The sequence below is a fragment of the Oryzias latipes genome, chromosome 1 (genome assembly GCF_002234675.1).
Source record: "Oryzias latipes chromosome 1, ASM223467v1".
Taxonomy (NCBI): Eukaryota; Metazoa; Chordata; class Actinopteri; order Beloniformes; family Adrianichthyidae; genus Oryzias; species Oryzias latipes.
In genome coordinates, this window is record NC_019859.2 from 21,844,740 (window position 1) to 21,872,001 (window position 27,262).

The 27,262-nt window shown below is 39.7% G+C and overlaps 1 protein-coding gene across 2 annotated transcripts in view; it reads left to right on the top strand.

Moving 5' to 3' along the window:
- The window catches only part of sdk1 (sidekick cell adhesion molecule 1), a 306,103-nt gene that overhangs the window by 207,285 nt on the left and 71,556 nt on the right, over window positions 1-27,262 (top strand). For both annotated transcript variants that reach the window (XM_020704342.2, XM_011477316.3), the window contains 10 exons: window positions 2,471-2,554; window positions 4,229-4,423; window positions 5,416-5,532; window positions 5,633-5,800; window positions 6,416-6,518; window positions 6,597-6,770; window positions 11,075-11,211; window positions 12,260-12,407; window positions 22,336-22,476; window positions 25,690-25,871. In XM_020704342.2, coding sequence (XP_020560001.2) covers window positions 2,471-2,554; window positions 4,229-4,423; window positions 5,416-5,532; window positions 5,633-5,800; window positions 6,416-6,518; window positions 6,597-6,770; window positions 11,075-11,211; window positions 12,260-12,407; window positions 22,336-22,476; window positions 25,690-25,871 — 1,449 coding nt within the window. The remainder of the gene's footprint in view (window positions 1-2,470; window positions 2,555-4,228; window positions 4,424-5,415; window positions 5,533-5,632; window positions 5,801-6,415; window positions 6,519-6,596; window positions 6,771-11,074; window positions 11,212-12,259; window positions 12,408-22,335; window positions 22,477-25,689; window positions 25,872-27,262) is intronic.

Consider the following 27,262-nt stretch of genomic DNA (forward strand, 5'->3'; position numbering starts at 1 on the left):
CTGAACACTGTAAATACTGCTTGTGAACTACAAGCCTTGTCTGCCTTAATTTTTTTTTGTACACTTGCCAATAAATAGTCAAAAACTGCTATGGAAGTCACACACATGGCAGTCCGCTTGTGTGCTCTCTGATTGCACAGATTTCACAAAGTGGCATCACAGACTTATAAGGCTGTTTGCCCTGCAGCTGCATTAGCTTCACTCCTTTAAGTCACCAATGCATAAGAAAACTGAAGATGTTTAAAGAAGGCGGCTTTTACTACCATCCTCGCCTGCCTTGGATGCAGTGCAGAGAAAACAACAAGTTTGCGAGGAGAGAAAGTATTTGATTCGATAAAACTTTCTTCGTCCCCAGTCCGCCTTTGTCTTTTAGATCTTCTGTAGCTCCCAGTCTGAAGGGCGAGGGAGCAGCTTAGCACAGAGTCCCGTGTCTACGGAATGCTTACAAGTCAGAGAAGACCTGCCTGAATATTCATTCTGCACTCCCTGTCATGCCATGCCCACTCCCTATCTCAGCCTAATTTTTTTATCCCTTTACAAGCCTTTTCTTTTTATCCCCCCCAAATGATCTGCCTTCATTAGAACAGCAGCACTTTTAAGGTCTGCCGGACAGAGACAGCCTGCTTGCATCCATTCGTATTAGAGGAGGAGAGACTGATGAACACGTCTGTACTGATCCTCTTTTTTTTCTGCTGTGAGTTCAGCCGACCTTGATGCTACACAAGGCATTCCTAAGCAGAATAGGGTTATGTGTCTGTGAGGGGAAGAGGCAGCCTCAAAGGTATTCATTATTCAATTTCATTTCATTTCTGCCCCAATCCTCTAATAAGAATATGTATGACTCTGCATCCTTGTGTTGTATACTGCACAGGCAGTGCTGGGTGCAAACCACACATCCATTGTTATTCACTGTCTTTTTTTTTTTTTTTGCAGGCAAACAAAAGGAAATTCACAAAATAGTCTTAAAACCAAACGCTCACAAATGTGACTCAATGAGAAAAAATGTCAATACAGTAAATGTGTCATTAGTCTCATGTCACACCAAGTGTCCTGACAAAAGTAATGACATTGAAAATAATATTATGGCCTTGCAAACATAAATTATGTGCCACTGCATGTGTGTTTCACACGGGACTGTTGGCGGGGAATAAGCCCAATTCCCATCATCCATCTATTTACACGCTCTTCTGCTAGCTTACAGCCCCTCACACCCCCAAACGGTGCAGTAAAACTGGAGAGCAATATCCTGATTCACAATGCTTTAAATAAACAAATACCCAGGAACACAATTATAGGCTTAATTTTCTTTATATGTCCTCCATCATGAGAAAAAGGCCACAAGAACATATTAAAAACACCAAAAACAACCTTTTTTATTCAACTGGGTCTTTAAAGTCATGAATTACACAATGGGTTTTTCATAATTATGAAACATTAATACCTGTTTGTTTATAAGTTTAAATAAACATATACATTTCAATATACGGGAAATCTAACCTTACCCAAAATGCAGGGGGGAAAAAACTGCCAAAACAAACAGAAACTAAAATGTTAGCATTTAAATGTAAAAGGGTGACAGCCAGGTGCATCCAACTGCCAGCCTGTAATAAATTGGTCATGAGCAGATCTGCAGACCTCTGTAAAAGCAGACGGTTAGCAGTGTGTTGGTTTGGAGCGTTCAGGTGTGTTTTCAACACCACGCCAGGGAGAAAAAGACATCCGCTGTAATCCCAGCAATTGTTCCTGTCTCTCAGTCTGAAAACGGCAATATTCAAACAATTCTTGTCTGCCATCATACAGTTGGGAAGATTATTCACAAGTACGAAATGTTCAAGTGACATTCAACCCAAGGTCAGATCATACGGTGCTCAGGCATGAAAACTAAGGGCTACACTTCAGACTTTGCAGCTCTTAGTTAACATGGCAGAGGTCAAAGTTCATGATGGTTGTAACAGGCCTCTCTTAAAACAGTGGAACATGTCAGAAGATGGATGATGTGAGATTGTTGTGTTGCCAGGTTACCATACAAATATTCAGTGGAAAAACAAAACGTCATCAAGGAAGTAATCCTTAGTATTCACAGTTTTAAAAACAATTCTACAGCTAAGGAATATAATTCATTGAAATACAGATTTGACAGACTCATAACATGTATTACTGGTTAATTGTTTGTTAGATTTGGCACTTGCTGTTTGTTAGTTGATGTTGTAGCTTTAACAAATCCAAAAAGTAGCAGAATGTCACTATATGGTATGCAAATGTTTTTATCTGTTTATTGAGATCCTAAGTGTGAGCTTCTAAAAGCCTGAAGCTTTTCTAATTGGGTGTTAGCTGTTTTTTTTTTTCTTTTTTATACTGACTTGACCCTGAACTGTACTTTTTTTTATTTAAATTGAGTTAACTTATACTTAAAGCAACATTTTTAACATGTAGTTTGTTTTGCTTTGCCTTCTTCCTTTCCTTTCTCCAGAACCACCTTTCCTGGCTGTTCAACCCAAAGGAAAGATCTTTGCAGATCTGGACAAGAATGTAGATATACCATGTCAAGCCTCAGGTAGAATCTGTGTATGTGTGCGTGTGTGTGTGTGTGTGTGGGGGGGGGGGGGGGGGGGGGGGGCATGAGTTATTACTACACATATTTTAAATCACAAAGCTTCAAAAAAATGTCCAGAAACACCTTCAAAAAGAAACGGTAAATTTACCAAATCGAAAGAAAGCTGACAAAAATTCTCTCCTCCTTTCTGATGTTAATGAATGGAATAAGATATCTTGTCAAAGCAGACCTGTAAAGAAGTTTTAAAATATTGTTTAAATACACAGAGTACCACAGACCTATCAGATCTTTCAGGTTATATTTTGCTGACATTCAGAAAACAGGTGTGAGACTATATGTCAATGCAGATCTACTGTAACAATATTGGAAAGGTGTCAGTGAAAGCCGTTTTTACAAGCGGATTTTTATTGACTGGGTGTGAGGCACGCTGACGCTGGCTTTCTGCTGGTGCATCCTTCTGACAAGTTCAAATTTCACATATTGAGTCCATTTATATCCAGCCCAGATTTGTTATTGCTGTAAGTTAATGCAACCACAAGGGGGCACTTTGCTTTGTTTTTGTGTGACGGTTACATTGGTTGTGCCTGAGAATTGGACCAGGGGAGTGGAACCTCACCCAGAGAAAATAGCGAAGCCGGTTAGGTTGATATTTCAGACTAATCATGCATTTTGAGGTACAAACACCAATAACTGCTTATATCTCAATAGAAGTCTATAGGATTTTGACTTCTTGGAACCAGTGGGTACTTCCTATTTGGAACGTGGGGGGGGGGCACTCAGTCCAGTTCTGGTATATAGTCAGTGGTCGGTCCCAAGTCCAGATAAATGCAGAAACTTTAGTCAGGAGGGGCATCTGTGGTAAGAACTGAGGCCATATTATGGCTTCCCCTGCAGGAAGTAGTCAAAAAAGAAAAAAATAACAAGTTCTGACAACATAAACATCGCTATGCTGGGACTTGGCTTGGTTATGTTGCTCGTTTGAGACTCCTATTTTTTAAATCAATTACATTGGATCAAATACTCGTGAGGGGGGCTGGACACAGTTCTAAAAATGACAACACATCCCGCCCTCCTTCCCTGTCGCTCCCCCTCACTCACTCACACACACATGCAGCGAGTTTGTGTTCCTCCTCAGTAATCTGATACAGTTGCAGTGTACAGTAATTAAATAGCAGCGGCTCAGGGCTATACGGAGGGAGATGGAGGCAAAGAGCAGAAACGAGGATTGGAGGAAAGACACTGACTTGGATAAGGAGGGCGGGGGTATTTCACATGAGCTTAAAACATTGACACCAATAAGCCAAGAGAAGTCCTTACTTTCTCTTGAGCAGCCACTTTTACAGTCAAACACATAGGTGTAACAGGTCCAGACAGAGCCATGTGCGACTGTCATATGCAGCATGTTTGGTTAGACGGGTTGATGCTGTTGATTCTCGATTTCTCCTCATTTCTCTCCCAGCATGTTTTCAGGTCACCCTTTTTTCACCACCCACACTTTCCAATCAATTTATTATTACATTCATTATAGCTGCATGCATATTTATAGAGTGAAATTGGATAAGGCAAAATACATTTTCTGGGAGAAAAGTGCTATTTAAGGTCAGCTGTCTTAGTTTTAGGCAAAAAAAAAACAAACAAAGAAATGCTCAGCCTCTGCCTGTCCTTCATGTTCAGGTGTTCCCCCGCCCCGGATAGAATGGTATAAGGACGCCGTCCCTCTGTCCAAACTGGCCAATCCCCGCTACAGAGTCAACACAGCCACCGGGCTGACAGTACGGAGGGTCCAGCTGGGAGACGGAGGAATATTCCAGTGCTTTGCTCGCAGCTCTGCAGGGGAGACTCAAGCACACACAGAGCTCCTTGTCTCCAGTGAGTTTGCCTGCAACACTGTACACAGTGGAGCAGAATCTTGTAAATACACACAGCTGCATCAGCCTTGCGTCTGCTCCCAAGGCTTGCTTTTTTCAGCTGACTTGTCACTCTCTTTATGCCATGGTGCCATTTACTTTTTGGTGTGCATTTTTAAATGTGTCTGAATTAAACCTCAAAGGATTCTGTCCAATGTGAATTCTTCACTCTTTGTATAATGCACTGGCTCTTATAAGTTTTATTAAGAATTTAATAAGTAGTGATTTTCAAAAACCTTTCGGACAGAAGGGAAATTTGGTGCTGATTTTGGTGTTTTTCTTGTTAGTTATTCTGTTTTTTTTATGTATTATTATGCAATAAATGTTACTGTAATACTTTCAAAAATCCTAAAGTTACATCACTAATTGGGTTTCAGAATAATTCACTGAGATTTCTGTGTGATTGAAAGTCCATGGTAGCGGAAAACTGAAACAGAATCACCAATGGGGGCCCTTTCTGTGCGGAGTTTGCATGTTTTCCCCGTGCATGTGTGGGTTTTCTTCGGGGACTCCCACTATCCAAAAACTTGCTTCGTAGGTTAATTGGGTACCCTTAATTGTCCATAGGTGTGAATGCGAGTGTGTAGAGACTGTGGCCCTGCATCAGACTGTCACCTGTCCGGGGTGTACCCTGCCTTCGCTCACGAGTGGTCAGGATAGGCTCCAGCTGCCCCGTGACCCAGAATGAAACAAAATGGGCTTGATGAATGAAAGTCCTTATATGGATAGCTTCTATGGTGCTGCTCTCCTAATAAATGCAGGAACATGTAGTAGCAGGTGGTGAATAAAGCTTTCATTGATCAGTGAACCAGCATTAGTGATTAGATCACCATTTTCATCCCTGTTTTTTTTTATTCTTTAGACTTTGAGCTTCTTCATTGATGTTTATCTACATCTTTCTGTTTTCAGTTGTCACCTCCACCTTCTCCCTCTCATGCTCCCTCTGTGTTTCAGGCGTGGGCCCCATTTTTACGTTCCCCCCATCTGACCAAACTGTAACTGAGGGGGAAACAGTTGTGTTTGCCTGTGAGCACAGTGGAGCTCCCAAACCTGCCATTACCTGGAGGAAAGGTACAAAATAGCGTGTCAACTGAACACACTCTGAGCATGCTCACAAATGTGCTGGCACATCAAATTCACATATTGATTTCATGTTTTCTCACCTGTTAAGGTTTACAGATCGTCGCTAGCGGTTCAGTACAGGTTCCCAGGTTCACACTGCTGCAGTCTGGTGGCTTGCAGATTAAACCAATCAGTTTTCAGGATTCAGGACAGTTCACCTGCACTGCTTCTAACTCGGAGGGAAGCATCAATGCTACCGCTGCGCTCACCGTCTGGAGTAAGGCTTATTCATTTCATGCATGTGTAGACTCAAACAGCATTAACCACATCTATGTACATTTCCTAAAACGACTTAAAGACATGGAACACCAGTTTATCCATAACTGTCCATTTGCATTAGAACATGTTCATGAATAGTTGTGTTCATCGATGAAGCTGTGAAAGGATTATTTAGCGTGCCAAGCCTGGTAATTGTCATTCTTTCATGCATTTGTTTTGGCAGCTTTAGTCCAACTCTGTTTCATTCAGTTTCAGAGGTGTTTGAGATGAACATTTTAGCTGTGAGATGATTGCAAAGGAAGTCAACCGATTTATAAAAAGGCACACAAAGACAAACAGGTGAACCACAAGTGTGCAATAGAATTAGAGCCAAACAAAAGACTCTTTCTTTTATCTAACACCATCATTTACTGCTGCACTTTTTAAAATCTGCTTGTTGTGAGCTCACTTGTGAGTTGTATACCCTGCAGGCAAATTCATTTCTTCTTTTTGATGATGAACACAATTATTTTCTAGTGTTTAATTACAGGCAACACCATAAAGTGTGTTTTGTTCTTCCAACCTGTGTCATTCCTTGACCCTCCTCCCTGTCTCCTTCTCTGTGGCTCTTCAGGACGCACATTCCTCTCTGTGCCCCCAACAGACCAGCGTGTGATTAAAGGAACCACTGCGGTTCTTGAATGCAACGCCACCCATGATTCCAGAATCAATATTAGGTATTCGTCTATCAGTGTTTCTCCTTTAAAAAGTGCCGCCTCTCTGTTCTAAGTCACATATTCTCTGAAATGCTACAGCTTCAAGTGGGATCGTGGAGGTGTGCCAGTTCTTTCAAGTGGAGGTGGGCGTGTCTCTGTGAGCCAGGGCTCTCTGTCCATAAGCCAGACTTGGTCTGGTGACATCGGGGACTACACCTGCACTGTTACATCACGGGCTGGCAATGATTCCCACACTGCACGCCTTGAAGTCATGTGAGTTTCTGAAACAACCATTCTACGGGTCACTTTCTCAACTTGAAACTCAATTTTATTTAAAAAAAGTCAGTTTCTTCAGAAAAGTTTGAGCGTTTGATCAGTCGTTCACAAACATTTTCTCTTACATCTCTTGATAGAGTTGTGTGAGATTTTTTATGTCAATATTTTCACGAGTTATTCACAGTACTCCTAGCAATGCATTCGTCATTCTTTTATGCGCCATGCTTTCTGTTTCTCACAATCAAACAAAATCATAATTTATGATGCTTTCACACTTCATACAGAAAGAAAGAAAAAAGATCAGTTTCTAGAGGACTGGCTCAATGAAATTGCAGACATGAAGGACATCTTTAGGAAACAAGGCTACTCAAAAACGTAATTCAAATGAAGCGGGAGAGAGGTAATTTGGCACATTAAAAAAAAGAGAAAAAAAGGCAATAGAGATAATGGGAGAGCTCATTGTCAGCTATAGTCCTACAGTATCTGTATTACTTTGATCTTGTATGCAGAGATGGGACGGTCAGAATAATGCTTTAGTTCTGCACTGACACATTCCAGAAACCCACTGCAGCCCTGTTTTCCTTTTCTTTGCTTTTTTTCTTTTTTAGCAGAAGGTGAATGCACACAGTAATGTTGTTGAGCGAGTTGACAATCTGCCATTCCACTTGAAAAGTCGCATCCTCAGCTGTAACCCACACAGCTTTGTTACAGCTGGTGTGAGAGAACAGGTAGCAGCTAATAGTCACTTTGATAACACACTTATAAAATGCACTTCTTGTGTTTATATAATTGTGAAGTGGCAGACAGAGACAGAACATGAGTCCACATCCTTATGAATTATGAATAGAGTGGAGGTTGAACATGTCAGACGATGGGGGAAGGGGGGGCAGACCTGTCTTTACTGATGTGTGAAAGCATGGGGGGAGGCTGAAGGGATTTCTGTCCAAAGCTCGGCGTGAGTGTGTCTGTATCTGTGTATTTTCCTGTGTCCGTGTCTGTGACTGACATTCTCGTTAGCTTGGTATCAGTGGGTCACGGAGGCTAAAAGACGCTGGCGGCTGTGGAGGCAGACTAATTACCAGCAGGTTATTGGTTCAACTCCCACTAGACCCATTCATGTGTCTGCAGGAGAGCTTGCACTTGTTTTGCAGGAAAGATGATTGGTCTAACAATTTCTAAGCTCAACTGTCAATTAATATCTTCATGTCAACCATGGAATAACAGAAAGAATTTGATCTCCAAACTGTCTTGATATGCTTTTTTCCTCCATTTTATTTCAGTGCTGTCCATCTGTGGCTCTTGTCCTTTAAGCTACGTTCACACCGGGTTCTCACTACCCAATACTAGCGCTGTACCTACAGTTGGAAGAGGCCTGGTGCGACATGTTAAAGCGGTGCAAATCTTACACCAGGCTTTTTCTTTACAGTAGAATTTTGATATATGAATATTATATATTTCTATATATATTTATTTCTGACCTGGCACAAACCGCAATTATTGTTTTCTCCACTGTGATAAATGTTCAAACAGGTGGCTTTTCCATGAATGCATACGTCACTACCAAATCTGAGTCCCTGATTAGTCAGAGTTCAACTGGTTTGACTTTCAACCCGTGTTAAGTAGACGCATGTGTTTTAGAGCCTGAAAAAAGACTCAAAAATGTGTGTAGCGACACGTGAACGCGAGTTTATAACACAGGATCCTGAAACACGCACGTTATATAGACTTTTTATTAAAATTGGTTGCTTGAACGCTTGTTGCATAGGGCAGTGTGAATGTAGCTTAAGACTTACCAAATTTGCAGTCAAATGTTTAACTTTACCTGTATAGAAACAAGGTAAAACAGGTGTAAGCCCACTTGTTTTTATGTTACAAATATAAGTGTGAATGCTGTCAAAGCAGAGCTATTGGACAGCAAATTCTCACATCTGTGTTTGCTTAGAAATAATTAATAAGGTTATAAATATAAGATGTTGCCAGTCTGGGCAGAAGGGATCGTCTCATTTATCACACTTTGATCACAGTTTCGCTGTTAATATATTTATTTGGTTCTTTTATGCCTCGCCTAAATGTCTTAGATCATGCTGAGGTTTTTTTCAGCGCTTTTAGCCTTCGAACAACAGAATTTGTGCTCCTTTCTCTGTTTTTTTTAAGTCCGTGCACAGTTTTCCTGCAGAATTTGTGTGCAGTAATGCTGGTAAAATGTATTTTTATTTGGCTCTGTGATATATATATATATATTTGATTTAAAGCTGAGCCCATAAAGAACAAAAATCTACACGAGAAAGCCATGTATCAGAAATATTACCCAAAAGAAAAAGGGATTCTGGATCGGAGCTTAGAGATAAGCAGTGAGTCACAGTCAACATTATTCTAGCTGAACACCTTCAACTCCTCGCAAAGGTACAGGAAAAAGATGTTATTATGGTTATTAATCTGTGCATGCTGTTACAAACATATTTATAACAAGCAATATCTTTGGAAAAAGGTCTAAGTTTATCTTAGATAGGGTTGTGAAAAATATAAAAGAAGAAAAAACAAGAGTTATTGCATTTTAACTGAAATTGTTATCATTGAAAAAATTCTGCTCTTAATGTCTTTTTCACTTTACCTTTGATGACCAAACATTAAAATGAACACCTCCGTTTTATGTCTGTTTGTACTTTCTAAACATATACAAAAAATGGGGTTTGTATTTTTGGACAAAAAAATCCAATTGCTGTCAGACATATAACAAGCATGTATATGTTCTAAAAATACAATAATTTAATTATGTGTTATAAGAATATAACAGCAATATTACTGTCACACTATAACAAAAACAGTGGACAAATGAATCAAATAATTTTGGAGCAAAACTACGATGTTCTGGACATTCATTTAGGATTCGGAGAACATTTACCTAAATCCATGACCGGTCAGGCTTTATACTGTTGTCTCTCATAAAATGTGATTTGCTCCGCCCACTCTATGTGATTCTTCTTCATCGTAAAGTACTGAGTGTCTCAGCTCTGTGAAGCTGATCTGGTTTCTTCAGTCAGTAATGATCTGCTCTGTTTAGAAGATGCTCTCAGTTCTCAGTTGCAGGTTGGTTGTGGATCCGCTTCTAAATGGAATTGTTCTTTAGCAGGCTTTAAATTCTCTTTTTGTGTCAGTTAAAATGAAGCGGTTCTGGATTTTGCTTTTTTTTTCTTTGTCGCTCATTTTCTTTAAGTTTTTATGTTGATGTTGTCTCTTCTTCTTGCACATAGCGCTTTCTCTGTTACACCGTTAACGCCTACTGCTGCTTCAGTACCCCCGCCCTCAGCATAAACAAGTATTGACCAATTATAAGCGGCTTGAGGAGTAAAAGAAGTAAGAAAGAGTAAAGTACAGTTTAAAAAAAAAAGGCTCCCAGGTAGAAGCTGGCTCTTGTTGTTCGCTTTAAAGAGCCGGCTCTAAAGGCCGGTTTATACTTTAAAGTGATCGGTCATCGCACCAGCCGCTTCCACAATCGCACAGTCGAGTTCATAGTGATGCTGACTGTTTTTGATTGAGACTGTCCGTGTTACTGCTATGAACTTCTGAACTTCTGAGCGGCGTTTATACTTTTCAGGTAACGCGATCGTCTCCAGGGTTTATTAATCATATGAACGACATCCTGATCTTTCACTTGTGAATGTGCTGAGGCACAAGAGGGTGGTGTGTTCGCCCACTGAGCAGAAATAGGCAGTACAGAGGAGAAAAAAAGAAGCAAATTGCATTCTCTACTTTATTGCAAAATATGATGTATTTCTACATAAGTTAACAGCCGTTTGAATCAAAGAAATGTGTAAGGTGAGCCTTAATTTATTCATCTTAGGATACACTCCCGAATCTGGTGGCCATATTGCACAGGAAAACTTCTAAATTTCAAGAAAAAGATGGCAATTGGTGTGACGAAGAAGAATCACATACAGTGAGCGGATTCACAATGATTTAAATAAAGAAAAGTCAGAGATGCAATTTTAGCTTAATTTTATTGATATATCCCTTCCATTATCAGAGAAATGTCCCAAGTAGATGTTAAAAGCACCCAAAACACAAATTTCATTAAAATTTTAAAAACAAATGTTTACATTTGCAACCACAGACATCACACTGGCTTTGGATAGGGTCAATTTTATCTGCTTTAGTACCTGCTTCAGTTATTTATATATACTTAAACTGTTTGCATTGAATCCTTTCTTTATGTTTGCCCCATAAACCTTAAAGAGTGTGTTATATAAACAAAAGTACCTCTCAGTATAAGTTGGCTTTTCATATTTTTCTGTTTTTCTCAGTGAGCTGCCACATTCTCCTCGCTCCCTGACGGCTCGCCTTAACGACTCTGACTCCCGTTCCGTCCTCCTGTCCTGGCTGCGCCCCTTCGATGGGAACTCCCCCCTCCTGTACTATGTGTTGGAGCTCTCTGAGAACAGTGCGTATGAGAGTGTCTGTGTGTGTCCATCAAAGGTTACAGTTACTCTGATGCAAACAGCTGTTCACTTGCTGCTCACCAGCCACTGACATGCACTCATTCACAAGAGACAGGCATATGGTGAACAGCACTGCAGCGTAAAAGCCTGGGATCCTTATGAATAAACTCCTCCCTTCCATCCCTCCTTTAGCCCATCTCTCATTCTCTTTCGAGCCGCAGCTTCTCTTCACCACAGATGTTTTAACAGCAGGCTGGCACTCTGTCAGATAAGAAAGGGAGCAGCAGAGACGGGGAGGGCGAAGAATGACAGGACAAACAGATGGGAGGAAGATGACTGCAGGGGATGGTATAGTGGGCTCTACAGTCAGGCGTTGGGCCCATGAATGCAGCAGCAAGACTAATGAACAAATATTTTCATCTTGATATAGAAGAATTTCTCTTTTTATGTTTTTGCAGACAACCTAAGGAGCAGTCCTGCTAAAACTAGAAATGCAAACCAAAATTATGATTAAGTTGATGCATTGTCATGGGAGGGGAATGAGAAAATGTGCTAATAACTTCGAGTCTTGAGAAAAGAGGAAAAGATAAGGGATGCAGGGAACCTAATTGACTGGTCGATTTCAGTGAAGCCTGAATCCACAGAGCGAGAAATGGTCTGGGTGTTTTTGCACAAATGAGATTTTTTTTTTGGATTTGTATTTTTTGATAGAATGCACCACTATCTGTGCAAAGTATTTTCATGTCAGACAGCGCTTCTAATAAACGGAGCTTATACACATACACATGTGGCTGGTGCGATAATAGGGATAATAGTGCATCTGTCCGTGTTATGTTCAGCATTATGATGGAAAGATAAGCTGGGAACAAGCTGGAGACAATATACAGCAGCATCTGCGCCTCTTAACTAATCCCCCTCTCCTCAGCAAACCTGCTTTTTGCCGCATTCTACAGCACGCCCCTCTTTTCTTCCGGTCTTAAGTGTCCCCACATCTGTCTTTCCGTCTGAGCCAAATATGATTGGCCTCTAACACTTGTCTTCTGCGTCTAGATTCTCCATGGAAAGTTTACTTATCTGAGGTTGACCCTTCAGTGACCGAGGTATCCGTCGGCGGGCTCACGCCTGCCAGAACCTACCAATTCAGGCTCTGTGCTGTCAATCAAGTTGGCAGGGGTCAGTACAGCGCTGAAACACAGAGGTAAGAGCGAGAGATTCTCATTCACAGAAACACTCAGACATTTTCCAAACAAGTTCTTTAACACCGCCTATACTTTTACCATCTTTAAACGTGCTTGACAATCCCTTATTTTGCATTTCATTTTTGTGATCACTGCCTCAACGAAATGACTGGTTAGTAAAAGAGTCTACATTAAAGCAGGTGACGGAGTCTGTGGCCCCTTGACAAGCTTTTGTCCAAACAGGGAATTTGAACAACACAAGCAGTTACTTGAAACGATGTAAAGAAATAAGATTTTCTTTTACAAATATCTTTCTTTAAAGCCTCTATTTTAAATCAATTAGATCCATGCATTCAATGTCTGCATTTGTATGATTTAGATTCTGGAGCACTCTGCTTATCCTGCATGCCTACAACTAAACTGCAAAAGTGAATTTAACTGCCTATCTCCCTGCTCGTTTGAGTGGTGGTGAATGAGCGGCTGTAATTCCACCTGAAAAGGAAAAATATTGCTGTGCAGATGTTTCGTGCAAATGTGTGCGAGCACTTGCAAGTGCGCATGTTTGTCCCTGGGGAAAACCCTAATGGGGGTAATTATAATACCGTAACAGCCCTGATGGAACTGCAGAGAATGAAAGAGGGTTCGAAAGAGGTGGTGCACGCCTCTCAACAGTTTTGCCTTGAATATAAACACACACACAAAACTGCAGCAGACACTTGTCACAGAGCAGATGTGCTGGTGCATTATGGAGCAGGCATACAGTCAAACAGAGTTCCGTGTCTCTTAAGAGACGGACTGCGCAGACGCCAGTTGTAGTTCTGCCAAACACAACAGACAGAGGAGTAACTGGTAATGCTGTTATCACACACCTCAGATTTTAGTTCTTTTAACTTTATAGCTTTTTTTTCATATATTGTCTGCTCTAAACTCCTAAAATATTGCTTATCCTCTGTGCAGGTTGTTTGTCAAAACTCCTCTGCTTTGTCTTTTCCTACTTTAGCAGACGGTGTTTGGAACTGTCATTTCACTGTCCAGCTTGCTGTCCCGCGTTTGTTGTTAAAGGCCCTAGAGAATAGATTGAATTGATCCTATGTAAATTAGAGATTGGCAGACAGACAAGTCATCACCAGTCAGTGAATGAGAGCAGATGGATGCGTCTTCTCTTCTGCATTGCTGTCATGCATTAGCCACGCGTTCACTTTCCTTTTCATTTGGAGCTTAGGATTGTGCACACACCCCACACACGTACACACAGATGCCAAAACATGCCCCAAAATCCACAGTGAGACTTAGGCAGCATAAAATATCAAATATGTGCAAATTTCACATAGCCGCATGGACAGGCATGGAATTCTACAAGACTAGATACCTTGCAAATATTGGAACAAAAATTAACCATAACTGTGTTGTTTTTTTTTTTTTTAAAGCGCTTTATCTAGCAAGGACAAGTTACATTTTTAATCAACATATACAGTGGTGCAAAAAAACATTTTGGCAGTTTCACAGATTTTGCAAGCTGTCCCACTTAAAAAGATGAGGAGAGGTCTGTAATGTTTATCATACACCCACTTCAACTGTGAGAGAAAGAACAGTAAAAAAAAAACAATCCTGGAAGCATATTGTTTGAATTTTTAAGAATTAGCTTGAACAATTGTGCAAAAAAACAAGTATTTGTCTCCTGCAATGAAGAAAAATTCTGTCTGTATTAAAAACCTGTTGCTTCTGCTTTAAGAAGGTTTTCTATCCTCCACTCGTCTCCTGTCTGAACTGTATGTGTCGATAAAAAACACATGTCAACAACCTTTACCAGTCAGACTGTTACCTCTCCAACATAGCCATCGCGAACGCCATTAAATCAAGGAGGGCATTATTTCAGTCAGACAACTCATGCAGTAAAGAAAGATTTATTTCCATCTTTCTTTTAGTTTGGCATAAGGCTCCGTTCAGATACATGAAACAAAGATCTCCATAGAAAACTTTGGGTATTAAACTACCCCTAACGGAGCTCACAGGTGGAAGCCGGGGAGGAGGGTGGGGCGACGAACGCAGGGCTCGCGGAAATGGAAGTAGAGGGATTGGACAGCACACCTAGAACTTTAAGTAGGATTCTGAACAGGTGAGTTAATTAGGATGAACCGCCCGCAGGGAGGAGTAACCAGGTAAAAGCACTGCTCGAGCTGCCTGCCTGAAATACTCCCAAGGTCGTTCATTACATCATGAAGAATGTTAGAAGCTACAGTCTGTTCAAATTATACTACAAATTCATTTTGGAATATAAAGGACAATAATACAGACTAAATTTTACTGCTTAATACTTGTAAAAGATAAAAGCTGTTTTTCATGTCTATCTTTCAGGACAAAAGTATTTATTGCCAGTTTACTTGTAACACAGAGTGGACTTACTTAGAGTCCCGTTGGGGGTATTGAGGCATGGGTGGAGTGAGGGAGTTATTGTTTATGAAACAGTTATTTTGGTATTGTTGGATGCATTTGATTATACGGATAAAGGCTTTTATCCTTTGTGGTCTGGCTGTAGTCTGGCTGTTGGTGAATAGTGAATGCTGTGTGTGTGGGTGGGTGTGGGTGCGTGGGGAGGCAGTGACTGAGATCTATTTGCTTGAAGGTACAGCTGAGTGGAGCAGATCTTTTCTGGTTGTAGGAGTGGTCAGTCGATCCACTGAGCCATCCTGCTGAAGCCTCTCCTCTCTTTGGCTGGAGGGCCGTGTCACACACGCTTTTATGATGAACTGACTGCTGTTCAACCTTCAATTCAGTTCATAAAAGTTGTTGTTCTTGTGGTTGTTCAAGGTTGGGTGCATTACGGTTCTCAACTTCTTTGTCTTATTTGCCCTTGAGGTTCCAGGGGTTGTTCATCCACCTGCGTCACCACCTTCTTTCTATGAGATCCCCTATTGTTGTTACTCATCAGTCATAGAATTGTTGGGTTTTGAGGAAACTTAATGACAGTGACAAGACCATGAAGGACGATGCCGTCATGAGTTAACAGTATGAGCAGGTCTGGGCTCAGAACCCAGCTCAGTTTTCCATCTAAAGATGCAGTGTTCTCTTAAACCCTCAGAGAAAACTTGTGTATGCCTAAAGGTAGACACAGTTTCGGAAAAGTGTAAAGTCAAAAAATGAAGTTTAAGCTTGGCCGATTGATTCTAAAAATCTTGTCATTACATTTTTCACCCGGGTGTGCTGATTTTGTCCTGATTAGAGCTTTTCTACGGCAATAGGTGGCACAGTGTGAGGTAAGGAAAGAATTCAGAGCTCTAAAACATTATTATCATGCAAATTCCTATAAATACTTTGAGTGGCACGGTCTAAAAAGTATTACGTCCATACAGACTTTGTCAGGAAGACTGTTTTTATCTTTAACATAAGAGCATTAGAAGGGGGAAAACAGATTATACCTTAATCTTCATGTTTCATAACAATACAAACAGTTATCTCAATTCTTTTTGCCTACCTGGGTTTTAAAAAGATACTGAATATTTAACCTAGAAATATTGTGTGGCACTTACTTCTCATCTGCACAAAAGCTTTACAGGGGAAATTACCAACAGAAGTATTCTCAGCTTTTTTTTAAATTTTAATTATAGTTATTATTTTTTTCTCTCTCAACATAAATAATAAAAAGTGGCATAAATCTCAAGTTGACTCTAAAAATGTTCTAGGCTTATATTTGTCAACATGTATCACTCTTTATAGGCTTTAATTTGTTGTAGCATATTGAAAATAGCAGTGATTGAAATGAAAAAAAGATCCCATTCTACAATCACTTTTGTCTTAACCCCTCATAGAAGTGTATTTCTTTACCTTTGCCATGAATCAATCAAGTTTACAAGCTTTAAAGACCCACTCTGATGACAATTGTATTTTTGGTGTTTTTGACACGTTTTGTGGCATTTTACTGATGATGGAGGACATATGTGAAGAAAAATAAGGCTAAATATTACATTTCTGAGTATTTCTTTATTCAAATCATTGTAAATCAGGAATAGAAAATACGCTGGATGGTTCACAAGAACTAAACAGTTAAGCAACCATTATGAACATGTTTGCACATATATTCACCACCGTCAGCCTCAATATTGTCACCATTTTATTTATTTTAGCAAAGCACAATGTCATCTTGTTTATTTCACATAGTTTTATAAACAATGTTCATTTTCCAGAGTATTTGTAACTAACTGTAGACATAAAAAGAAGGAAGCGGTTCCGTGAATTTTGCTTGGAGAAGTTTCTTCTGTCAGAAATCTACCTTGAACCTTCTGCATCCCACTGAATGGTTTTTTGAGTATGACATGAATACTTTACTTTTTTCCTCCTACTATTCATTAAACATATTTAATTAACCTACATGTTAACGGGTCAGCCTCCATTTTTTCCCCTCAGACGTGAATAGATTAGCATCACTACAATTCCTCCAGAATGAATTGTATTGTGGAAGTTAATTGGATGGTAAAATTCAAAAGAATCTGAAGAACCAAACAGCACTAAACGCACATAAAGATCAGCTGCTCAATAATTCAATTCTGAAGCATTGCTGCTTCAGGTCACACTTTATCCATAGGCACAAGCAATATCATTTTCCACCTGTTTTTTTTTTTTTTTTTTTAAGTTCATAGGGAGGGGGGCCCTTCTCAACCCTGGAAAGCCTAGTATATTAAAGAATCAACAGGAAATTCACATTTTTTTTGAAAAGGGATGTTTTTTAAACCCTTAGATGAAATTCACAGAAAAATTTGTAAAATCATTTGAAATGAGAGATAATACAAATTATGATGAATTGGGTGATTTGGTTGTTGCTCATAACAATGTTGGTTTACAATGCAAAAATACTGACATGAGTGTTTAGAGGAAAAGGCACTTTATTTAGCGACTCTCAAAATTGATCCACACATTTTTAACATGGTGTAACAGTATTATAAAGAAGATTATCAGCAAATGTAGCATTCCTTTAAAACGGCAAGTAGTGATTTTAAATATGAATAACAACAGATGACTTATTCTCACCATAAAGTTTGGAAAAATAGCTAAACTTTTTTGGCTAAAAGTTTTAAATATTTCACAGAAGCAGCCATTTTGAAATTAGCAGAAAAAGGCCCTTTACTGCCTCTAGTGGAATGATGATGAACTACAGGCAGAAAACATGCACCAAGGTATAGTGGTTTTTAAGGAAAATTTAGATCATATTATTCAAATAGGGGTCTCAGAAATGTGTGTATTAAATTTTATATTTATCTTTATAGAGGGTTCATCTGGTGATGGTAAAAATCATGTTTATGTGGCACACAAGTTTACATTTTTTTCCAGGATATGCTACAGGAAAACATGATAGATTGCATTTGCTTCATAAAGTCCTTTTACATCTAAACCTGTCCTAAATGCTAATGATTCCTCCATGAGAGTCTGTTAAGTAATGAGGCGCAGCGCTGAGGCAGCTCACGCCAATGTGTTGCATTAATTTGGGTCACACCAAAAGAATTAATTAATAATAAAGTAATGATTAATGAATGAAGTGTAAGTAGACTGATCTACTCTGTGGCTGGTTCAGGGTCAATCAGGAATAATTACTCATGGAGAACATCCCTTACCTCACGTCACATACACTTGTGAAGTTATGATTCATTAACACATGTTCTGTTCCCTGGTAACTGGTCATTATGTACTTGATGGGTTTCAGTTAGGAGTTATTGAGGAACAGCGCCTTTACTTTTCATGAAACTTCAAACTTTTTGATGGATTCTTCAGGAGCGCTCACATATCCAGTTTGTGAATCGTCAGATGCTGATTGATTTGAGAGAAGAGCCTTCATTTCACTCAGGAAAGTGATGATGGGAAATGATGCCGAGTGAAAAGGAGAAAGCGAAAGTGAAAGGCAAGGGCCCACCATTCTCAACTTTAATGTCTTTTTGATGTTTTTACATGAAAGTATTTATATCTCAAAAGTGCTGGAAGTCTTTGTGGATTTTTTTTTAAATGAAGTGTTTCCTGAAATAGGAAATTTATTGAAATGACAAACCCAAATGCAGTAGGAGATGTTCTCTGGAGCTGCTTTTGATTCATTGTAAGATTATGCTAAAAGTGTCTCTTCCTCCCTGACAGAGTCTCTTTAGTGTGTCATCCTCTTCCATTTATGCATCTTTCACCCTTTGGCAAAACAGCGCCACATTTAAAGAAGACAAAAATTGAAATGTCAAACAAGACAAAAATAAGCTCATCTGTTCACCTGCTTGTACTCAGTCACAGAACACATTTAGTCTTCTTTGCCCTCACTTCCTCCCACAGTTTTGAAGCTGCTGCTTCGGAACAGCCTGTCTGCCACAATATAAAACTCATGACTCACAATCTATGTGGATTTAAGAATCCCAGTTTGCATTTAGCACGAGTGGATGACAAATTATATTTTTAATTCCCCCAGCATAGTACACACTTACACATAGACCACATGATGTGAGCAGCTCCTACAGGAAATGACCCCCTTTCGAAATAACCGGGGACTGAGAAAATGTGTCACACCGCAGAATTTCCCAGAGTTTTATTTGATTACAGATCATATTTAAGTGTGAGTTGATGTTTGAGTAGAAGTGAAGTTTTCTGAAAGTGGGTTGTTTGGGGTTTAAAAAGTTAATCTTCTTTATGAAGTGGATGTCCTCATGCCGAAATTGCTGTATGAAATATTTACTTGTATAAGGTTTGCAAGAAATTTGAAGCAAACCTTTTTTTTTCTGTCATTCAAGAGCCTCAGTCTGTGCTTTTTCTTAAAAACAGTGAATGGGTGTGTGTGTTCACTCCAGCGGTGATGTGTGGGTGTTTGTTAGTGGAAGTTTGCCTGTCTGTGTCTCACTCTGCTTCATCAATTACAGTCAAAAGCAGCTTCACACTGGAGGATTATATATAACCCATTTCCAAACAGCTACCTTATAGCCAATCTTATTCACACAAGACCCATTAGCCCCCGTGTGTGTGTGCACGTGTGCCTGCAACACCTAGTGTTTGACGGTGCCTAACCTAATGGAAGTAAAGCAAAGCTGTAAAACCATTGGCCTGTGCTACATATCCTCCTGTGCAAGTCTCTAGCTAATAACTCTTACACCCGTGCTCTCACACACACACACAAACACATCGAGATGCACGAGCACACTTCTTGACATACAAATTCAGACACACAAACTCAGGAGTCATATCTCAGCTAATGGTTGGAAAGCTTATAAAGAGTCATTCAGGGAAAGATGAGGCACGGAGGAGGAGGAGGGAGGGGGCTTCGGACGGGGAAGGCAATGTAAATCTCCAGATATAATCCTCGGAAGGGAAAAGGCCATCGGATGTAGCAGTTTGTCTTAAGCTGGGAGAAATGTGTGTGTTTGTGTATTAGCACTTATGGCTCTGATTACGTTTGCTGAGCTGCTTAGAGCAAAGCCAGGGGCTGACCAGCTCAGCCAGCGTGCGCCACCAGCCATAAGAAGGCCCAGAGCTTTAATCAGGTTCGGGGGGGGGGCAGGGAAGAAGATGAGGAGGAGATTGAAGGATGAAATAATTGAGGCCAAAGGACATAATGGATAAAAGGTGAGAGTTTGCAGATAGCGAGTAAAAACTGGAGGATTGGTTCAAAATGTCAAAAAAAAGATGAGGGGATGGTTTGGAAACATGAAAGGAGGGTGAAAGGATCAAGGAATCACACTGTCTAGCTAGAAGTAAAAAGACAAGGTCTTTGCTCCTATTGTTCTCTCAGTCATTTGACTATATTTCGCTGTCACACTGCATAACATGTTCGATGTGGGGATTGTGATTGGGTTGAGAGTTAACGGGAAACTGCATAAATACCATGGATCAGCTTCAATATTAAACCCTATTAAACCTGCTTACTGCAGGTGCAATGTTCCTCTCATCTGTGGAGGTTTGGAGACTCCTGATGATGGTTACAGAGCCCACTAATGACAAATCCAGGAGATTAACCACAACAGAAGCTTTCCATTGATGCATGCATTCGCTGAGGCTCTCTGAGGAAACACACTTTAGAAGTTTTTGCCAGATTTTACCCATGATTCCCAGCAACCACCATGTTGCATGTAATGGGAACAGTTATCCTTAGTAGTTTGAAAAAAAATCTTGTAGGGAAGCAGACCTGCAAACACTCAATACTTACATTGAAGTATAAACTTCTGTGCTTCGCTTGAAGAAATGTGTTTCTCCTCCCCGCCACAAGCACGATGTGGATCACCCTACAAGTAAAGTCCCTAAAGCTCCCCCTTCAAAAACACCATCAGACTCCACTAAAACTTCAAATGCCCTTACAATCAGAGCACTAGGGGGGAGCCAAAAGGGTAGGGAAGCAATTCGGATTTGGACAAAGAATCATGGTTGCCGCATTTCCCAAAACTTATGCTTGAGAACGCTTCATGTATTGAGGCAATAAGTGTGTTCCCCAATTTTTAGTGGTCACACAAGAATCTGATGAAACCAGTTTATTCCATCCCTCCATTTTTTAAACCTGATCAATTCCCTTTAGAGTAATGGGGTTTCCTATCCCAGCTACAGTTGGCAGGGTTTATCTTGGACAGTTCACCAGTCTGTCGTAGGGCACCAGTTTGTTAGTTTGTAATTTTTCTTAAGTTCTACATTTTAACCCTTGTGCTATCCTAGGCACTTTAAGGTTGGGCGTTGGGTCATCTAGACCCACTAGACAGTGCGCTGAACCTTTTTTCTTCAATGATTTCTGAACCTCACTGGTGTCCATGGATTACATGAAATCTTTCCACCTTTATCCACCTTTGTCATGGTAGAGAGAACACCTCAATGTAAGGTGGGGTCATCTAAGATAGCACAAGGGTTAAAAGGGCTGCACAGTGGAGCAGTGGTTAGTGCTCTTGCCTCACAGCAAGAGCTGGGACCTGGTTCAGGTCCCAGCTGGGGGACCTGAAACAGAACAACAATGGGGGACCTTTCTGTGTGGAGTTTGCATGTTCTCCCCATGCATGCGTGGGTTTCCTCCAGGGACTCCAAAGACATGCTTCATAGGTTCATTGGTCACTCTAAATTGCCCATAGGTGTGAATGTGAGTGTGCATGGTTGTGTGACTGTGGCCCTGCAACAAACTGGCTACCTTTCCAAGATGTCCCCTGCCTTCGCGCACAAATGGCCAGATTAGGCTCCAGCAGCCCTGGGACCCCGAAAGGGATGAAACGGCTTAGAAGATGTATGAATGAATACTGTAAAACTTATTCTTTTTAAGTGTGTTTTGGTGTGATTTATTATGTATTTGATTCTTTAATAGAGCTATGGTGACAAAGTAATTTCCCCTTCGTGGAAACAATAAAGGCTTTCTATTCTATTCTGTTCTATTATATTCTATACGCGTAGTTTGTCCCTAGCATTTTGCCACTGACTGGACTTTCTTGTGCCTTTTCATTTATGCCTCTCTGCACTTTGTAAAGACACAGTCATAATTAGACTTCTTTATTTTGGAATCAACCACATGTCATATAATAATACAGTGTGTTCTTTAAGATCATAAAGGAAATAAGACCCACCAAAACTTTCCACGCTGTGCCAACACTTATAACAAGCTACAGGAAGTCTTTCATAGAAATAACAAATATTAAAAATGTTTTTTATTATTTTTATTATTAATAATTCTGTTTATGTCTGATAAAAAATGAATTTCAAACATACTGATAATTGTATTCCACATTTTAAAAGTGAACTAGTATATTGGAAATTATTTGCAGACAATAAATTTTGATCAACACTTCCAAGCTGTCAGATGACTAAACAAAGTGCTGTCGTTTGCATGGACTAAATGAACACTGAGATCTATTGCATTAGATTTTACTGCTCAGCAACACTGAAGTTTTCATTTCGAGATGTTAAATAAATCCCAGTTACATTTTTTTTCTCATTTTCTGTTGTTATTCTTGGATTCTTTGCTATGTTCATTAGATTAATGCTGCGTGAGGAGGCCCCCAGTGCACCCCCAAAGAACATTGTTGCTAGCGGTCGCACAAACCAGTCCATTATGGTCCAGTGGCAGCCTCCTCCAGAACCGGAGCTGAACGGAGTCCTTCGAGGCTATCTACTCAGGTAAACACTGACTTTCAATCACACCTGTCTTTTTTCATATTGCTAAATTTTATTCATAAGATACAATACAACTTAAATAAGTTCTGTAGTAAATTAAATATTTTTCAAGCAAACTAATAGGATTACACAAATATTATATTCTAAAGGTAATTAGAATACTTTTTTTGCTCTATCAAATACTAATTTAATATGAGGATTGTGTTTGCAGAGTGACTGTGTCTGTGTGGAAATGACGTTAGCTTAGTTAGTAGCTACATTCTTTTTAACCACAGATAGGAATTAAAAAGGGTCACACTCGCTATTCTTACATTTGTCAATAAACAATTTCTTCTTAAGTGATTTTTACTGAAATTGATGGTGTGTAATGAAAGAAAATACTGTCAGGCAGAAAAGAGCAAGTCTGTCCAAACTGTAGGTAAACCTATGATAGTAGAAAACTCCCTTTTTGACCACAGAGGACATAGACTTACCTTGTAACAAGGTTAATTAATTTGCTCTTAATCCAGCCCCTTTAGATGGTCTGATTCATCGTCTGGATGACAGAGGATTGCTTCTGCCTTTCAGCAGATCACTGGGATAGAAGAATTGCCTTAATGCTTTCTGGAGTTGATGAACTTTAGTGGTGATGGTGTGAGGTTAGCAGAAAGCAGGAGCACAAACGATTCAGCTGCAGCAAGGCAGATGCAGAAGGATTTAAAGTTGAGTGTGGATACAGAGAGAGATGGCTGGATGAGTTTATCCTGAGCTGCAAAATTTACTTGAAGTCCATCTTTCCTTCTATTTTTGCTTCTTTTTTTTGGAACTGCTCTTTGTCTAAAAAAAAATCATAGTGGCATACTTTCACACAGACGAGTGCTCTTTACAGATGCTCTTACTGCCCTTGGTGTGCCATCCTTCCCTTTAAGTCTACCTGAAGTGTGAAATTGTGTGTGCAGTCAAACTCATCAATGGCCTCACACAGATATTTGCATACAACTCATCAGCTCTTTATCCTCCTTTTGCTGCCTCAAATTCAAGAATTTGAAAAAAAAAAATGAAATTCTATTCATTCATCATTTCAGATTTGTATGAGAAAGCACACCCCTCAACCTCTCTTCGTCTGTCTGCCAGATTCTCACATCTCCTTTTATTACCTGCATTTGACTCCTCCTCCTTTCTCAGTATCATGGTATGTTATGTAAAGAGGGAAAAGAAAGGGGTTATCCTATCGCCTTTGCAGAGATCCAGCCTTCTCACTGTTATTGTTTCTGTGTCTCACGTGAGCGTACAGATGGAGTGCTGAGTCAAAGCATTGTAGTATTAGGTTGTGAATGGGTGACGCGTTAAAACGCTAACAGAGGGTTATTACACTATGTAGAAAATTTTCACTTTTGTTCTGTTCCTGGGTTGAAAGTGTGTTTTCCTAACCTGTTATGTCTAGAACAGAAAGGAAATCGTTGTTATTCCAGAAAAACGTTGCTTCTGTGACCGGGACAGCTTCTTTAGTCAGCGTGATGGGCTATGCTTCTGCAACCATGTTGCCGGTCTATTCCAGGCTATAGGTATCGCATTTAATCCTATTGAATGATGCCTATTCATAGACAGTTCATCCCGAAGCCTCAAAGCCGTGTTGCTTCACAATGGAAACAACTACCCGTCTCTCTCGATGGCCCACTCTGTGCATCTTAAAGAGGAATACACCAGTGTCAAGATGTTGCTGAGTGCATTAAAGTATGACGACTACGGATGGGAGGTCATCGGTGACTTCAAAATGGTATCATTCCTCATGGGTCTTCTAGGACGTTTCACGAAATCTCCTTGTTTCCTCTGTCTCTGGGACAGCCGTGACACTAAGGCGCATTATCGCAAAAAGGACTTGCCACAACGGACCAATTTTTTTGTTGGGAAGAGCAATGTGAAGTGGGAGCTGCTGATAGAACCTCATAGAGTGCTTATGCCACCGCTGCACGTCAAGTTAGCCCTCATTAAGCAATTTCTCACTGCTCTTGCCGGAGTCAGCAGCATTTAAAGACCTCCAAGATCTTTTTCCAAAGCTGTCCGAGGCTAAGGTCAGGGCTGATATCTTCGTCAGACCACAGATCAAGAAAATCATAGAATGTGATGATTTCGCAAAGCTCTTGAACAGGACGGAGAGAGCGGCTTGGAGCAGTTTGAACATAGTTACCAAGGGCAGTATAACGAAAAAATGATAGGGGACAGTGAAAGTGATTCACAGTACAATAGTAAATCTAGAAAATCCACACATTTCTGAACCTTGTTGAGTGGTTTCCGACTGTGTTTGTATATTCCTTGTGCAATTTTTGTTTTTACCTGAACATAATGATGAAAAGGAAAAAAAATCGTTTTATTTTCTCAAAAAAACAAGTTTTCTTCTTGCTATTGTCATGAAAGCAAAGTTTGTGCTTAATTAAGTAATTTTTTCACATACTTTAGACATAAGAAATTGAAATATAAAACTTCGAAGCCAGGAACAAAAATTGTGTTACATAGTGTTATTACCTAATTTAGGTCAATCATACCTGTACCCAACCAAAGTTGTGTCCCACCGCCTTGTATAGTTGGGCCATATATCCTTTGGAGTGGACATTTATACCATGTACAGTTAAGCAAAGACCTTGAAGCCTATCCTCATAGATAGATTTTACATGAATTTAATATATGTAGAAAACCCTTGATCTTTGTCTTTAAACCTCTCAAAGAGATAAGAAATAAATTGGGGAAAATACTCCACCTGTATGACACTGTATTTCAACAGCTATACTGGTCAATTTCTGGGTAAATCAGTTAAAGCGTTGTAATTTGTTATGTGCTCTCTTCCTGTGTCTGTCCTAAAGACTCAGTTATTCACATCCAGTTTTCAGTTGCTTTTAAAAGTCCATTTATATATTTTTTATTTATTGCTGTAGTAATTTATGCTTTAATTTAAAATAGAAACTAGTAAAAATCATATAAACACAAAGATAAATAACAAACTTTAATATTTAGTAAATTTAGATAGGCAGACATGGATTTAATGAATTAAATCACTATAGGAAACAGTAGCAAAGAGAGTTGGAATTAGAAAAAAGTTTTTTTTGTGAATGTCTAAAATAAAGGAAAAATGTAGTTATGCTGCATATAGCAAATGTGGAAGCAGAGTAAGAAAACATTCATTATGCATCTCAGGTCCTCTGTGTATTTTAAGGGAAACCAGTTGGCTCATTTGTTTTGCAGATATCGTCTGGCCGGGCTCCCGGGAGACTACCAGGAGAAGAACATCAGCAGCCCAGAAACCAACTATTGTCTGCTAAAAGATCTCATCATCTGGACTCAGTACCAGATCCAGGTGGCAGCCTACACAGGGGCCGGCTTGGGGGTCTACAGCAGTCCTGTCACCGAGTACACTCTGCAAGGAGGTCAGTAATGTCAAAAGCTTTTTTTGCTTCATGACAAGCAAAACAAATATGTATAGAGATGTAAAGCTCTTTCCAATACTCCTTTTCAAGTCAACTCTTTTTTTGACAACTTAACATTTAATGGATTCAATGTGTCATGTACTGTATTTATGAGTGAAAATATGTCTGTCTGGCATCATTTACATGAGGATGTGTATGTATATATTTTATTTTACTTTTTAATTTTTCTTTTTCCAATGACTAATCATCCTCTATGTATAGATAAATATTTCTTTTGTCTGTCTTATTGACATTTTTGTTTTGTTTTGATTGCTTAAAACAAACCAATTCCAAATCCAAATCCCTCTACTACACACGTTAATACATTTTTCCAGAATCACTAGATATAAAATCTTAAGTGAAAGATTTTTATGTAATGTAGTAAATGAAAATAATTTATTTTTCCTTTCTACGGTTGTGAATCTCAAATCTCAAAGCACTTATCCAAATTACACTCACACCTTAGCGATCCAACATTGTGAAAAAATGTATATGTAAGCAATCAGTGTATAAAAGTATTTGTATATATTGCTACGCCTGTTAGAGTGATCATGAGCTGAAAGAATCCAGGGGGCCTAATAGAATTCATGGATAGATTGATTGTTAATGCTTCCATGATGAACTTTCCGGGTGAAGTGGCGGCGTTTTCAGCTGATCGTGTGATTTATATTGAGATGCAGTTGCTAAGCCGTTAATAGGAGAGTGAATGAGGAGAGCAGAGCTTCATGTTCTCATTGAAGTGCTTTAAAATAAGAGCACTGCAGCTTCCACTTGACAGGAAGAGGTGAGGCTCAAATATTTGCTTTTTTCTGAAACGGAACCTGAACATAGTTTGGAGTGTGAACACACATTTCGGGGCAGTCGTGGCAGATTCGTTCAACTTTGACTAAATCCACACCACAGCACAGAGCTCCCTGGGCTGGCAGGGGTGTTGAAATAAAAGAAAAGTAGCTTTTATTTAGTTGTTTTAAAAAGATTTTTCCAGGTTATCACACCACTTGAGATCACCTCTTGCAGCTGCATGAGGTCTCTCTGCAGCCCAGCAAAAACCGTCAGCAACATTTACTTTGGAGAGGAGCGAATTGATGCTGTTGAGATTTATGTTAAAGTTCCCCCTGAGGCAGACCCTTGCAGGCAAAGCACCTTCACTCAGCTGGGAAGAGACCCTAAGGGCGCCCCGGGATGCCTCTAACTCTTGCACTACATCTTTAATGTGGCCAGCAAGCAGTTTGAGGCGCTGCTGGTTGGAGGGAATTGATGAGATGGTTTTGTGTTTTGGTCTGTAAATATATAATATGACAGATAATAGTGTGTTTATTATAATAAACAGGGCTGCACAGAGAAGCCCTTCT